Here is a 17,664-nt window from a genome sequence, read left to right on the forward strand (position 1 = left end):
ATCACACTCTATATAATCACACACACTATAATCACACTCTCTATAATCACACTCTCTATAATCATACACACTATAATCACACTCTCTATAATCACACTCTATAATCACACTCTCTATAATCACACTATATAATCACACTCTCTATAATCACACACACTATATAATCACACACTCTATAATCACACACACTATATAATCACACTCTATAATCACACACACTATATAATCACACTCTCTATAATCACACACACTATATAATCACACTCTATAATCACACACACTATAATCACACTCTCTATAATCACACACACACACTAATCACACTCTCTATAATCACAAACACTATAATCACACACACTATAATCACACTCTCTATAATCACACTCTCTATAATCACACTCTCTATAATCACACTCTCTATAATCATACACACTATAATCACACTCTATATAATCACACTCTCTATAATCACACTCTCTATAATCACACTCTCTATAATCACACTCTCTATAATCACACTCTCTATAATCACACTCTCTATAATCACACACACTATAATCACACTCTCTATAATCACACTCTATAATCACACTCTCTATAATCACACACACTATAATCACACTCTCTATAATCACACTATATAATCACACTCTCTATAATCACACACACTATAATCACACTCTCTATAATCACACACACACACTAATCACACTCTCTATAATCACACACACTATAATCACACACACTATAATCACACTCTCTATAATCACACACACTATAATCACACTCTCTATAATCACACTCTCTATAATCACACACACTATAATCACACTCTCTATAATCACACTCTATAATCACACTCTCTATAATCACACACACTATAATCACACTCTCTATAATCACACTATATAATCACACTCTCTATAATCACACACACTATAATCACACTCTCTATAATCACACACACACACTAATCACACTATAATCACACACACTATAATCACACACACTATAATCACACTCTCTATAATCACACACACTATAATCACGCTCTCTATAATCACACTCTTTATAATCATACACACTATAATCACACTCTCTATAATCACACTATATAATCACACTCTCTATAATCACACACACTATATAATCACACACTCTATAATCACACTCTATAATCACACACACTATAATCACACTCTCTATAATCACACTCTCTATAATCACACACACTATAATCACACACACACTAATCACACTCTCTATAATCACACTCTCTATAATCACACACACTATTATCACACACACTATAATCACACTCTCTATAATCACACACACTATAATCACACTCTCTATAATCACACTCTTTATAATCATACACACTATAATCACACTATATAATCACACACACTATAATCACACTCTAATCACACTCTCTATAATCACACTCTATAATCACACTCTCTATAATCACACTCTCTATAATCACACTCTATAATCACACACTCTATAATCACACACTCTATAATCACACTCTATAATCACACACACTTTAATCACACTCTATAATCACACACTATAATCACACTCTATAATCACACTCTCTATAATCACACTATATAATCACACACTCTATAATCACACTCTCTATAATCACACTCTCTATAATCACACTCTCATTATAGTCAGTCACTATAATCACACACTTTTAATCACACTCTCTTATCCTGAATGCTGGGTCTTCATCAATACCCAGGTCAGTCAGGGTTCTAACACTAATGTCATTGTGTGTTTTCAGGAGTTGAGCTGTGTCTGCCCGGCTGGCGTTTCTCCATGACCATGGTTGCTAACTTTGTGGCGTTAGCAGGGCAGCTGATAATGCCAGGTCTTGCTGCTGTGTGCTCTGATTGGAAGATCCTGCAAGCTGTCATCATCTGCCCCCTGTCACTAATGCTGTCATACATATGGTCAGACTGCCTGTCTCTCTATCTGTGTGTCTGTCTTTTCCTCTGTCTGTCTTTCCTCCTGTCTGTCAATCAGTTTGTGCAGCTGTCTGTCTATCTTTGTCTGCCTGCCTATCACATCTACACTACTCACAAAAAGTTAAGGATATCGATCTTTCCGGTGAAATTTCAGGATGCACCTAAAATCCACTATAACCTTTACAGGTGACTTAATTTGACCTTAGTTTGATCCATGAATCCACCAATAAATTTTCTGGTTCCATTAGAATTGGTATTTAAACAGTCCTCTTCATCATGCTGTTCACATTTTGACATCATGAGACCAAGACCACACCTAACAATTGATCAACAGAACCTCACCATTGTGAGGCTTCAAACAGGATGTTCTCAGAGGGAAGTGGCCACTGAGCTTAGAGTGTCACAGAGTGTCATCAGCAGGTTGGGACAGAGATACAGAGAGACTGGAAGAGTCACAGAAAGGCATAGAAGTGGACGTCCTTTGGCCACATCCCACGTTGATGACCGCTTCATTGTGAACAGTGCCCTGCGGAACCGGATGATGAATGTCACTCAACTCCAGGCACATTTAAGGGAGGTGAGAGGAACCCAAGTGTCACGTCAGACCATTCGAAACCGTTTACATCAGCGTGGTCTGCGTGCTAGACGACCTGCAAGGGCACCTGACCACACCCCCAGGCACAGGCGTCGGGCCAGGGAGCATTTACGCTGGATGAGGGACCAGTGGGCCTCAGTGCTGTTCTCTGATGAAAATCGATTCACGTTGAGCAGAAATGATCGACCAATGATGTTGGAGACGTCAAGGAGAGCGCTATGCATCAGCCACTGTTGTGGTGGTGTTACAGTCTGGGCAGGTGTGTCCACTCAATACAGAACTGACCTACATCTTGTGAATGGTACAGTGACAAGCCAATACTACCTGAATAACATCATTAATCCAGTCATTGTGCCCCTGCATGAACAACACAGGCCTAATTTCATCTTCATGGACGACAATGCTCCAGCTCATCGAGGAGCATCATTAGGGAACGGCTGCTGGAGGCTGGGGTACCTCAAATGGAGTGACCTGCACTTTGTCCAGACCTGAATCCCATAGAAAACCTCTGGGATCAGCCGAGTCGCCGTGTAGAGGCTCGTAACCCTGCACCCCAGAACCTCAATGACCTGAGGGCCGCCCTTCAAGAAGAGTGGAATGCCATGCCTCAGCAGACAATAAGTCGACTCGTGAACAGCATGAGACGTCGTGGTCAAGCTGTAATTGATGGTCAAGGGCACATGACAGATTATTGAGACATTGAGATTTTTTGTTGTGGTATACCCACCACTGTTGTTGGCTTTTGTTTCAATAAATTGTTTGAGATGAGGAAATCACCATTGCAGCTTCTACTTAAATGCCCTACTTTCATGATATAATATCACTGTAGTGTGAACTTTTTACATTTTCCATAAATTTCACCCAAAACCCAAATATCCTTAACTTTTTGTGAGTAGTGTAAGTAGTGTATATATATATATATATATATATATGTGTGTGTGTGTGTTCAGGTTATTTCCAGAGTCTCTGCGCTGGCTGTTAGCGACGCAGCAGTACACTCGGTCCAAATGGCTTATTGAGCGCATCGCTAAGAAAAACAACACAAACGTGGACACACATGAGCTAATCACAGGTACACACCCTCACCTGGACACAGATACACACCCTCACCTGGATACAAAAAAAACTCATCATAGGTACACACCAGCATCACCTGCACACAAATACACACCTTCACCTGGACACACGCAAACTCATCACAGGTACCCAGAACCTCACCTACACACATGCTAAAACCTAAGAACAGTCCTTAAGCATCTGGTACATGAGCTTAGCTCGCATACACAACGCTAATGAATTATGCCATTGATGCTAATGCCTACAAATATATTTATAACATTAAATCAGATTTTGTGTCTGTGTTTGTGTCAGAGCTGAACAGAGTTTTGGAGAAACCACCAAGGAAGACATGTATAGTGAAGATGGTGGGCACAAGGAACCTGTGGAAGAACATTGTGGTGCTGTGTGTTAACTCGTAAATATCCCTCTATTTCCTCCTCTTAACTGAAGAGAACTCTTTATCTCCTCATACATATAAGGCACCTGAATACAGTTTATACCTACGTAGTACACCTACACCTACACCTACACCTACACCTACACCTACACCTATACCTACACCTACACCTATACCTACACCTACACCTATACCTGTACCTACACCTACACCTACACCTATACCTACACCTATACCTATACCTACACCTACACCTACACCTACACCTATACCTACACCTACACCTACACCTATACCTACACCTATACCTGTACCTACACCTATACATACACTCCCAGTGAAAAGTTTGGACACACCTTCTAATCCCATGGTCTTTCCTGATGTTTATTTCTTTCTACATTGTAAAACAATGCTGAAGGCGGCTGAAATCCACACTAATGTCCTTTGAACAGTTGATATTGAGATATGTCTGCTACTGATGCTCTGTAAAGCCTTCATAACGCCTCTAATCTGAGGTGCTGTTAATTGGTGATTTCTGAGGCTGGTGACTCTAAATGAACTTCTCCTCTGCAGCAGAGGTCAGTTTTGGTCTTGCTTTACTGGGATGGTCTTCATGTGAGCCAGTTTCATCATGGGGCTTGATGGGTTTTGCAAATGCACTTGACAATACTGTTCTTGCAAGAACTATTCCAGAACACCTGACCTTCGTGTCTTAAAATAACAACTGACTGGTTTTTGTTGTCATTACATATGGATTACTGAAGTCCATGTGTGTTATTTCATAGTTTTGAAATCTCCAGGATTGTTCTAGAATGTAGAAAATAAATCCCTAAACAAAAAACATTGAATTAAAAGGTGTGTCCAAACTTTTGACTGGTAGTGTATACCTATACCTACACCTACACCTATATCTACACCTACACCTATACCTACACAGCCAGGTTAAATTTAACTCTCTCCCTCTCTCTCTCTCTCTCTCTCTCTCTCTTCAGGTTAACTGGTTATGGAATCCATCACTGTTTTGCACGCAGTATGATGGATCAGGATCAGGAGCGCATCACCATGTTCCACGACTTCTATGCTGATTATTATACAATGGCAGGAATCGCTGTGGCAACTGGCCTTGCGCTGTGTCCAGCAGTGGGAATTATGGGACGTCGGGGGGGTTTACTAATGTTCATGATCATCACTGCACTGGCATCGTTACTGCAGCTCGGCCTGCTCAACTGTAAGAACACACACACAAACACACACAGACACACACACAGACACACACACAGGCATGTGAAGAAACATACACACACAAACACAGGCATGTGCACAAACACACACATACACATATATACACACATGTGCACAAACATATATACACATACTCAGGCATGTGCACAAACACACACATAGGCATGTGCACAAACACACACACACATATACACACATTTGTACTGTGTATGTATATGTATGTGACAAATAAAATTTGAATTTGTTTGTTCACAAACATACACACAAACATAGGCATGTGTACAAACACACACACATACACAGGGATGTGCACAAACACACACACACATGCACACAGGCATGTGTACAAACACACACACACATATACACAGGGATGTGCACAAACACACACAAACACACACACACACACACACGCACACAGGCATGTGCACAAACACACACACACACATACACGCACACAGGCATGTGCACAAACACACACACACACGCACACAGGCATGTGCACAAACACACACACACACGCACACAGGCATGTGCACAAACACACACACACACGCACACAGGCATGTGTACAAACACACACACACATATACACAGGGATGTGCACAAACACACACACAAACACACACACACGCACACAGGCATGTGCACAAACACACACACACACACATACACGCACACAGGCATGTGCACAAACACACACGCACACAGGCATGTGTACAAACACACACACACATACACAGGCATGTGCACAAACACACACACACACACATACACAGGCATGTGCACAAACACACACACACACATATACACAGGCATGTGCACAAACACACACACACACAGGCATGTGCACAAACACACACACACACATATACACAGGCATGTGCACAAACACACACACACACATACACAGGCATGTGCACAAACACACACACACACACACACACACAGGCATGTGCACAAACACACACACACACACACACACAGGCATGTGCACAAACACACACATACACATACACAGGCATGTGCACAAACACACACACACACACACACATATACACAGGCATGTGCACAAACACACACATACACATATACACAGGCATGTGCACAAACACACACACACACACACACACACATATACACAGGCATGTGCACAAACACACACACACATACACAGGCATGTGCACAAACACACACACACACACACACACATATACACAGGCATGTGCACAAACACACACACACACACACAGGCATGTGCACAAACACACACACACACACACACACATATACACAGGCATGTGCACAAACACACACACACACACATACACAGGCATGTGCACAAACACACACATACACAGGCATGTGCACAAACACACACACACGCTCTCAGATTAATCATAATAGGGTTAATGTAATGAAAGCAGAATGTGTAGACGTTAGTGACAGGAAGTGAGATTTCATGGAACAGTTATTAACTTCAGAGAAGAAGGAACTGTGGCCTGTTAGTTCCGGAGTCCACCTGGGATTCTCTGGGAGTTCTTCAGAGTTCTCTGCTAGCCAGGGTCTTTGAGCTTGTTGTCAGGTCAGAGGTCAGAGGTTTGAATGATCAGGGCAATTAGTTCAAGAGGGCTTTGGGGTCACAGGGTGGAGTGAGGACAGGAGCTGGAGCAAAACATTAAAATAGAACAGAACACAAACAGGAAGTAATTAATTATGCATAAAGAACAATGAGTAACACACACACACACACACACACACTATATTGAGTGGTAATTGTACACTAATGTGTCTGATCTGTGTGTGTTTCCATCTTCGGTGTGTTCCTGCTGGATTCAGTGGTTGGAAAATATAGCGTCCAGCTTAAGATCGGTACGTCATGCACACACACACACACACACACACACACACTTATAACCGGGCTGTTCTAACAGTCCAGCCCTCGTCACCCTAAGAGGTTACAGAACAATGAGAGGGGTCTATAGTTACAGAACCATGAGAGGGGTCTATAGTTACAGAACCATGAGAGGGGTCTATAGTTACAGAACGATGAGAGGGGTCTATAGTAACAGAACCATGAGAGGGGTCTATAGTTACAGAACCATGAGAGGGGTCTATAGTAACAGAACCATGAGAGGGGTCTATAGTTACAGAACGATGAGAGGGGTCTATAGTTACAGAACGATGAGAGGGGTCTATAGTAACAGAACCATGAGAGGGGTCTATAGTAACAGAACGATGAGAGGGGTCTATAGTAACAGAACCGTGAGAGGGGTCTAAAGTTACAGAACGATGAGAGGGGTCTATAGTAACAGAACCATGAGAGGGGTCTATAGTAACAGAACGATGAGAGGGGTCTATAGTAACAGAACCGTGAGAGGGGTCTATAGTTACAGAACGATGAGAGGGGTCTATAGGTAATAAACCATGAGAGGGGGCTATAGTAACAGAACGATGAGAGGGGGCTATAGTAACAGAACCGTGAGAGGGGTCTATAGTAACAGAACCATGAGAGGGGTCCATAGGTACAGAACGATGAGAGGGGTCTATAGTAACAGAACCATGAGAGGGGGCTATAGTAACAGAACCATGAGAGGGGTCTATAGTAACAGAACCATGAGAGGGGTCCATAGGTACAGAATGATGAGAGGGGTCTATAGTAACAGAACCATGAGAGGGGTCCATAGGTACAGAACGATGAGAGGGGTCTATAGTAACAGAACCATGAGAGGGGGCTATAGTAACAGAACCATGAGAGGGGTCTATAGTAACAGAACCATGAGAGGGGTCCATAGGTACAGAACGATGAGAGGGGTCTATAGTAACAGAACCATGAGAGGGGTCCATAGGTACAGAACGATGAGAGGGGTCTATAGTAACAGAACGATGAGAGGGGTCTATAGTAACAGAACCATGAGAGGGGGCTATAGTAACAGAACCATGAGAGGGGGCTATAGTACCAGAACCATGAGAGGGGGCTATAGTAACAGAACCGTGAGGGGGTGTATAGGTACAGAACGATGAGAGGGGTCTATAGTAACAGAACCATGAGAGGGGTCTATAGGTACAGAACCATGAGAGGGGTCTATAGTAACAGAACCGTGAGAGGGGTCTATAGTAACAGAACCGTGAGAGGGGTCTATAGTAACAGAACCGTGAGAGGGGTCTATAGTTACAGAAACTTAAGAGGAGTCTATAGTTACAGAACCATGAGAGGGGTCTATAGTTACAGAACCATGAGAGGGGTCTATAGTTACAGAATGATGAGAGGGGTCTATAGTTACAGAACGATGAGAGGGGTCTATAGTTACAGAACGATGAGAGGGGTCTATAGTTACAGAACGATGAGAGGGGTCTATAGTTACAGAACGATGAGAGGGGTTTATAGTTACAGAACGATGAGAGGGGTTTATAGTTACAGAAAGATGAGAGGGGTCTATAGTTACAGAACGATGAGAGGGGTCTATAGGTACAGAACGATGAGAGGGGTCTATAGTTACAGAACCATGAGAGGGGTCTATAGGTACAGAACGATGAGAGGGGTCTATAGTTACAGAACGATGAGAGGGGTCTATAGTAACAGAACCATGAGAGGGGTCTATAGGTACAGAACCATGAGAGGGGTCTATAGTAACAGAACTGTTAGAGGGGTCTATAGTAACAGAACTGTTAGAGGGGTCTATAGTTACAGAAACTTAAGAGGAGTCTATAGTTACAGAACCATGAGAGGGGTCTATAGGTACAGAACCATGAGAGGGGTCTATAGTTACAGAACGATGAGAGGGGTCTATAGTAACAGAACCATGAGAGGGGTCTATAGTTACAGAACGATGAGAGGGGTCTATAGTAACAGAACCATGAGAGGGGTCTATAGGTACAGAACCATGAGAGGGGTCTATAGTTACAGAACGATGAGAGGGGTCTATAGTAACAGAACCATGAGAGGGGTCTATAGTAACAGAACCGTGAGAGGGGTCTATAGTTACAGAACCATGAGAGGGGTCTATAGTTACAGAACCATGAGAGGGGTCTATAGTTACAGAACGATGAGAGGGGTCTATAGTTACAGAACGATGAGAGGGGTCTATAGTTACAGAACGATGAGAGGGGTCTATAGTAACAGAACCATGAGAGGGGGCTATAGTAACAGAACCATGAGAGGGGTCTATAGTAACAGAACCATGAGAGGGGGCTATAGTACCAGAACCATGAGAGGGGGCTATAGTAACAGAACCGTGAGGGGGTGTATAGGAAACAGAACGATGAGAGGGGTTTATAGTTACAGATTGATGAGAGGGGTCTATAGTTACAGAACCATGAGAGGGGTCTATAGGTACAGAACGATGAGAGGGGTCTATAGTTACAGAACGATGAGAGGGGTCTATAGTAACAGAACCATGAGAGGGGTCTATAGGTACAGAACCATGAGAGGGGTCTATAGTAACAGAACTGTTAGAGGGGTCTATAGTAACAGAACTGTTAGAGGGGTCTATAGTTACAGAAACTTAAGAGGAGTCTATAGTTACAGAACCATGAGAGGGTCTATAGTTACAGAACCATTAGAGGGGTCTATAGTTACAGAACCATGAGAGAGTTCTATAGTTACAGAACCATGAGAGGGGTCTATAGATGCAGAACGATGAGTGGGGTCTATAGTTACAGAACCTTGAGAGGGGTCTGTAGTAACAGAACGATGAGAGGGGTCTATAGTAACAGAACCATGAGAGCGGTCTATAGGTACAGAACCGTGAGAGGGGTCTATAGGTACGGAACGATGAGAGGGGTCTATAGGTACAGAACCATGAGATGGGTCTATACATTAGAATGGTCTATAGTTACAGAACCATGAGAGGGGTCTGTAGTTACAGAACCGTGATAGGGGTCTATAGTTACAGAACCATGAGAGGGGTCTATAGTAACAGAACCGTGAGAGGGGTCTATAGTAACAGAACCATGAGAGGGGTCTATAGGTACAGAACCGTGGGAGGGGTCTATAGGTACAGAACCATGAGATGGGTCTATACATTAGAATGGTCTATAGTTACAGAACCATGAGAGGGGTCTGTAGTTACAGAACCATGACATGGGTCTATAGTAACAGATACATGAGAATGGTTTATAGTTACAGAACTGTGAGTCAGGTCTGTAGTTACAGAACCATGAGTGAGGTCTGTTGTTACAGAACCATGAGTGAGGTCTGTTGTTACAGAACCATGAGTGAGGTCTGTTGTTACAGAACTATGAGTGAGGTCTGTTGTTACAGAACCATGAGTGAGATCTGTTGTTACAGAACCATTAGAGGGGTCTATAGTTACAGAATGATGAGAGGGGTCTATAGTTACAGAACCATGTATCTTTACTTGCTCTCAAGTTCTCAAACTGAATAAAACACCAGAGTAAATACAGGCTGTCTGGACACTGCTGGTTTGCTTAAAATTAGATTAAAATTAGGAACCAGAGGAACTGCTTCTCTTGTGTTTCTTGATGACATGCTGACTGAAGCAGCAGGATGAGTTCTGAAGTGTACAGGGAGATGATATCTGCTCACTTTCACACACTTGGTTTAAAACCCACTGAAAGGAGCTTCACAATGCACATCGACAATGACAAAGTGTACTTCAAAAGCAACCTGAGAAGTTGAAAGTTCATGCCATGTGGACACTTGGCTTGCAGTGGCCAGGTCAGTCACTTGAGATAAATCCTGCTGAGCTGCATTTCACTCACTTAAGATAAAAGTGAAGACAAGACACCATGAGAACAAACAGGAAGTGAAGACAGCAGCAGTAAAGACATGGCAGATGAGCACCAGGGAAGAAACCCAGTGTTCTGATATCTGTGGGTTCCAGATTCAGGCAGTCAGTAACTACATTTTTAAAGGATTACAGGACATTACAGGATTTACAGCCAAGTACTAAAAATGACAGTTTAATGGTAAGATTGTCATTACTGTAGGTTCCAGGGAAACACATTAACAGTGCTCTACTTCTTACTTCTTGCATTTTTCCCTGATTTGGATGTAAAACCCCTCAAATGAAACCTAAAAGTCTGCAATTTTTGCTCATATCATTTCATTTCAACCCTAATGGACTGATGGACTCTCTCTCTCTCTCTCTCTCTCTCTCTCTCTCTCTCTCTCTCTCTCTCTCTCTCTCTCTGTAGAGTCAGAAACTCTGAAGTCAGACTTCCACGTGGCATTCTCCATCATAGGCATGTTCTCCTCTCAGGCTGTCAGTAATCTGAGCATCTTTTTCTGTGCAGAAATCACCCCCACTGTCATCAGGTGAGCTAGTCCGCACTGCACTCAGCATGCTGGAATGTACTATCTTTAATGCCCTGGAGGGTAGTGTTACATCAGTAGTAAATTTCCTTGTGTGTGCACAAAGATGGGTTCTGCATAAACTCAGAACTGACCTGAAAATCTTTCTGTGTAGCTGCAGAATAAACCATCACATTTAATATGTATGTCCTTTTAAATCTAGTTTCCTTTAATTAAACCTTTAGCCTAATAAAACTATAAATAATGTGTGTGATAAAATGAAGTTATTGTCAGGAAACTAACTCGACTGCTGCAGTATCATATCAAACAAACACTTAAAGATAAACAAAAGCTTTATGTTTTAAAAGACTCACTTAATTAAGGCACAAATTGAGCAACACACACACACACACACACCAGAGGCTGAAGCACTGGTCAGCTGAATTGTTCTGCACTGTGCTGTGGTGGTGAGGTCAGAGCTCCCTCTACTGGTGTTTGTGTGTTTGTGCTTAAATTTTTTTTTATATCTTTATCTGCCTGAAAAACACTCTGTGTTTATAATCACTAAGTGAACAGTAATTATACACATATCTCCTTTCTGAGTCTGCTTCCTCTACTTTGTTTCTCATGGAATGTTTCTTCACAACTAATGATCGTTAAAGACAAAAATAAATTTAAACTTTGTCATTTTTATTCTGAATGTTTTATATATAAAGCTTCTTTAAGACAGTGTCCATGGTTAAAAGCAAATAAAACTGAATTTAATTAAATTATTAAACACTAATATTTATTAGCTACAGGTAGAGAAAGAGATACTCATTAACTACAGATAAACATCTCCAGTGAATTTAATGGTCACACAGTAAACAGGTCAGCGCCTGATTTTCTGCTCCCCATTGTTTTTGCTGTGGAGCACCAAGAAGAAACTCTTATTTCAACACTGCACAGGCTTATTTATGGTTACCATAGCAACTCTGCAACTACCCAGTGATGTACTTTATTGTGGAATGGACAATAGAACAAAAATACATTTAGCTTCATGATACTGCTCTAGAACAATGTTATAGTTATACAAAGTGAATGAGTCAGTGACTCGAGTCTCTGTGTGTTGTGTGTGTGTGTGTGTTTTGTGTGTGTGCTGGTCAGGGGCGGAGGTCTGGGTCTGGTGTTAGCGAGCGCTGGGTTTGGGATGCTAACGGCACCCATCATGGAGCTACATAATCAGAAAGGCTACTTCCTGCACCATGTGATCTTTGCCTGCTGCACACTCATCTGCATCATCTGCATCCTGCTGCTCCCCGAGTCGCGCCACCAGCCCCTACCAGAGTCTCTGTCCGAGGGGGAGGGCTACACCCGCCACCCCCTGCTGCCCCCCCATAAGAAACCTGCTGAACAGCTACACCTGCTGCCCGGTCCCCATGGCCGCAACTACGCCAATGACGAACACCCTAACGACCGCGCTAATGACTTCTCCAATGTCAGAGACACGCCTCTGCGAGAGGTGGCTGTCTCCACTGTTGAGTCCACCGCCTCCTCCACCATCGGCCCTGATGAATACCCTGGTGAGGAACCTGCTGCTGAACTTGATGCTGTGCGCCTTAGTGTCCTCAGGCATCTCGACAACTCAATACCTTCAGCAACAGATTCACTACCCGATCTTATTGCCAATGCCTCACCCCCTGATGCCTCTGAAACCCCGCCCTCACATCAAACTAGCACCTCCCCAGACATGCTAGACCATGAAACCCCACCAATTATGGACAATGATGTCACCAAGTCTCCAGAACCTGTGTCTGTGGAACTTCCTGAACTCATATGCCCACCCACTACACATTTAGCTCCACCTGCACTTTCACTCTGCCCCCCTCCATCCATCTCCTCTCCTATAGACTCTGATCCTCTGCTGTCCCCACCCCCTCAGACAGGCTCCACCCCTTCAGAGCCTTCTTCACCAGCCATTTTAGATGAAACTGTGTTACGTTCATTACCTCTGACTGTGACAGATCCAGTCCCACCCTTTAAAATGGACTCGACCACTTCCTCTCCCATAGACTCAGCTGTGGACTGTACCATCAGCACTGCTAACGGGGGAGCATCATCCTGACGGGTGTTGACATGGTGGGAATGTTTCTCAAATCCTTTGCTTCTGCCTGCTTTCCTCAAGCTGGTACAAAGCGATTTACTGATCTTAACAAAAGGGAGGAGAATGACAGCAGACGGGAGCTTTAATGGGTGCTGACTGGAACAAAACAGGAGTCCCTTCACTGCTGCTGAGTGACCGTGAAGTGAACAACTCTCAGTAGTGAAACTTTAACATTTTACTGACTAATTACGAGAAATGGCAGATGTGGAATTGGCCACACCCCAAATCACTGGAAACTAGTTTTAATGTACTTTTTATTAGTGTGCTTTGTAAAAAAAAAAAAAAAAAAAAAAGTGCTAAACGAGACATGCCCAAAAGGGAACTTTTTGTCTTTTGCCACAGCCGCTAACTGTATGTGTGTGTGTGTGTGTGTGTGTGTGTGTGCAGTGCCAAGCCTGAAAGTCTCAAAACCATCAAACCCCTGATCACTTAACCCTCAGGAGTGAAACTCTGAGCCCTAATCACTAAACCCTCACAGTGGTTATCAGCTGTGTGGTTAATGTGTTACAGTAGACTGGCCGGAGTACCTGAAAGATCCAGACACAGAATGGACGATAAGAAGCCTGTCCAGGTTTCGTCAGGCTTCAAGAGGAGTTTATCCAGTCCCATGGCTGGATATCATCTGAGAGGAAGAGATCAAAAACAGAAGAGTTTATATTTCCTGTGCTCTGATTAGCAAAGCAATGTCTTGTTAAAAAGTTAATGAAAAGAATGTTAAAAGATGAGCAGACAGAAGAGTTTTTACTTTAATACAGGACTCTGATGTGTTTATTAACTCTGGAGTCTTCAGGTTCCTCCTCCGTCTCTGTGACACTTTTAATTCATTCAGTAATCCCTTCATCCTGCTCACTTATGCTCACTGACAATATTCATTTGTTGGATTTTGAAGAAAGTTTTGTTAGAAAACATTAATAACAGAAATAATAACAGTGATATTGAGTGTGAATGGAATTTCAGAGAACAGGCCACAAGTTTAAAGTGTTCTCACTAAGCACCAGTGAGAAATTCCGTACTCTGACCACTAAACCCTAATCCCCTGACTCTCTCCACTAAACCCTAATCCCCTGAGTCTGACCACTAAACCCTAATCCCCTGAGTCTGACCACTAAACCCTAATCCCCTGAGTCTGACCACTAAACCCTAATCCCCTGAGTCTGACCACTAAACCCTAATCCCCTGAGTCTGACCACTAAACCCTAATCCACTGAGTCTGACTACTAAACCCTAATCCCCTGACTCTCTCCACTAAACCCTAATCCCCTGACTCTCTCCACTAAACCCTAATCCCCTTACTCTCTCCACTAAACCCTAATCCCCTGACTCTCTCCACTAAACCCTAATCCCCTGAGTCTGACCACTAAACCCTAATCCCCTGACTCTGACCACTAAACCCTAATCCCCTGACTCTGACCACTAAACCCTAATCCCCTGACTCTGACCACTAAACCCTAATCCCCTGACTCTGACCACTAAACCCTAATCCCCTGACTCTGACCACTAAACCCTAATCCCCTGACTCTGACCACTAAACCCTAATCCCCTGACTCTCCACTAAACCCTAAACCCCTGACTCTGACCACTAAACCCTAAACCCCTGACTCTCCACTAAACCCTAAACCCCTGACTCTGACCACTAAACCCTAAACCCCTGACTCTGACCACTAAACCCTAAACCCCTGACTCTCCACTAAACCTTAAACCCCTGAGTCTGACCACTAAACCCTAAACCCCTGAGTCTGACCAGTAAACCCTAAAGCCCTGACCCCTCTTTTAGAATTGGGGGTCACCTTAATGAAATAGGCAAAGCCTTGTTGTTTAGGTGACCTCTTTGGTGAATGAGATTCAGGGCAGATGCACACACTACTGATGAAGGGTTAGTAAATAATGGAGTTAGCCCTGAGCCCTAAACCCTGAACCCTAAACCCTGAGCCCTGAGCCCTTTGTTGACAAGGAAGGGATACTGAAATGCAACAGAGTGAGACTCCTTGTGCAGGTTAAGATGTGTGTGTGTGTGTGTGTGTGTGTGTGTGTGTAGTGTCAGGATGTTTCTGTCTATATCACACTTTATCACCATGGCAACAAAGCATGTAAACATGATGTTGAAGAAGCTAAAGTGAACTAATGTAAACACACTCAATGATGTAAGAGAAGAGTGTTGTGGCTTTGGTGTTTTTTTTTTTTATAAGAATGTGTAAATATAAACGCACACTGAGGGGGCGTGGCTACTGAGGAAGCAATAACGTATTTATTTACTGGCATTTTACCAACACGTGAGCCGTCTATCTTTTATAACAATGAGCTTCGGCACTCGGATGGGATTCACCTCACAAATATCATAAATACTAACACTAATATTTATAGGGGTTGTTGTATTTTTCCAGACTATAAGGGTTTGATGTGAAGCTGAACCAATGATCTCAATAGCAAGCTCGGCTTCTGAGACTTTACCCAGCCTTAGCTCGCGTGCTAATGTTCTTATATAAATCTGGGCACTATTTTAGGAGAAATTCGAGTATCAATTCACATGATCATGTCGCCTGATTAAGTCTGTGATTGGCTGATTAGATCTGACTCTTTTTTATTCAGATATTCAAGTGACTTTTCCAAAAAAGAAAGCTGATGTTTTTTATTCCACTCTTTCTGATTTGGTCTCCTCCCAGTTCCCTTCCTCTAGCCAGCTCTTCTCTATCAGCCAGGGACAGTGAAGGCTAACACACTCCTCCTCTAACACACCCTCCTCCACATTCAGGAGCTCACAGAGGCCCACGATTGGCTAGTGTTGCTGTGATTGACAGGGAGAGAGTGTATGCCCCTCCCATCAAGACAGCAGGTTCTTTCTCTTTTACAAATCCGAGACACTTATAGTCAGGAAAAATATGATAAGTTGGAATAATTCCGGAATTATTGCATCACACTGAAAAAGAAGTTGGAAAAAATGGATTTTTAAACATGGTTTGTTTTGCTAAAATGCCCTGAGTATTGTTTTAGCAGCAGGAAGTATTGGAAATGTATGATTAGCCAATGTTTTTAGCCAAACTTACACATGTGGTGTTTTTTCCTCTCAGTGCCATGAGGACAGTGTTCATGAGTGTTCACGTGTCAGACATAATGTCATTAATAAAGAGCAAAATGATGTGAAAGAAGCTGTCATTCAATGTGCTGTGTGTAAGCGGTCAGTTATTAGCAGGCCGATCACAGTTAGCATGGTGACAACATGCTGCAGATAAGTGTTCTTCCTCTTTATGTTAGCATTGTTCACTAGGAAGGTAGGAAGGGAGGGAGGGAGGGAGGGAGGAAGGAAGGAAGGAAGGAAGGAAGGAAGGAAAGGAAGGAAGGAAGAGAAGGTTTTTAAACCATCAGTTTGAGTCACTTCTGTGACGTTCCATAGTGCTAATCTGAATGTTAGCATTTTAAACACACACTGTTCATTTTCAGCAGATTTAGTGAAGAAGCTACAACTCCACTATCATAATGCCTTACTGTCAGGATGTTCCAGTAGCAAGCTCCAGTTCGTTCAGTCCTAACTAGAACCAGAAGATATGAACACATGGGGAAATCTGCTCCCAGTCCACAGGACAATCTGTTGCACACTCCCAGATAATAAACACACATTATTCTGTATAAATCTCATCTAACGAACACACACCAAGATCTTTCACTGCTGGACAAGATGAAACAGAAAGACTATGCTGAGTTACCAGATAAGTCAGAAAGCTTACCTCTAGCTGCATGTGGTCCTAGTACTAGCACCTCTGTCTTGTCAGAGTTAAGCAGGAGGAAGTTAGTGACCATCCAATGTCTAATGTCCTTTACACATTCTTCAAATTTTATTCATCTCATACAAAATCATACACAGTACGACATGTAGTGAAATACTTTTTACGACTGTCCTACAATTGAAGAAAAGAGTAAAAATTAAAGTGTGTGGACATGAAAAATAAAGGGATATTGTTAAAAATATAGAGAGAAAAAAAGGGAAAATTAAATGAC

At 42.7% G+C, this 17,664-nt stretch overlaps 1 protein-coding gene across 1 annotated transcript in view; it reads left to right on the plus strand.

Moving 5' to 3' along the window:
- slc22a23 (solute carrier family 22 member 23) overlaps window positions 1-15,854 on the plus strand; it is a 44,625-nt gene extending 28,771 nt beyond the window's left edge. The window contains exons 4-10 of the mRNA XM_058394869.1: window positions 1,799-1,967; window positions 3,528-3,649; window positions 3,949-4,051; window positions 5,026-5,261; window positions 7,115-7,147; window positions 11,435-11,555; window positions 12,678-15,854. Coding sequence (XP_058250852.1) covers window positions 1,799-1,967; window positions 3,528-3,649; window positions 3,949-4,051; window positions 5,026-5,261; window positions 7,115-7,147; window positions 11,435-11,555; window positions 12,678-13,635 — 1,742 coding nt within the window. The 3' untranslated portion in view covers window positions 13,636-15,854. The remainder of the gene's footprint in view (window positions 1-1,798; window positions 1,968-3,527; window positions 3,650-3,948; window positions 4,052-5,025; window positions 5,262-7,114; window positions 7,148-11,434; window positions 11,556-12,677) is intronic.
- The last annotated feature ends 1,810 nt before the right edge of the window (window positions 15,855-17,664 follow it).

The sequence above is a fragment of the Hemibagrus wyckioides genome, linkage group LG07 (assembly GCF_019097595.1).
Source record: "Hemibagrus wyckioides isolate EC202008001 linkage group LG07, SWU_Hwy_1.0, whole genome shotgun sequence".
NCBI classification, from domain to species: Eukaryota; Metazoa; Chordata; class Actinopteri; order Siluriformes; family Bagridae; genus Hemibagrus; species Hemibagrus wyckioides.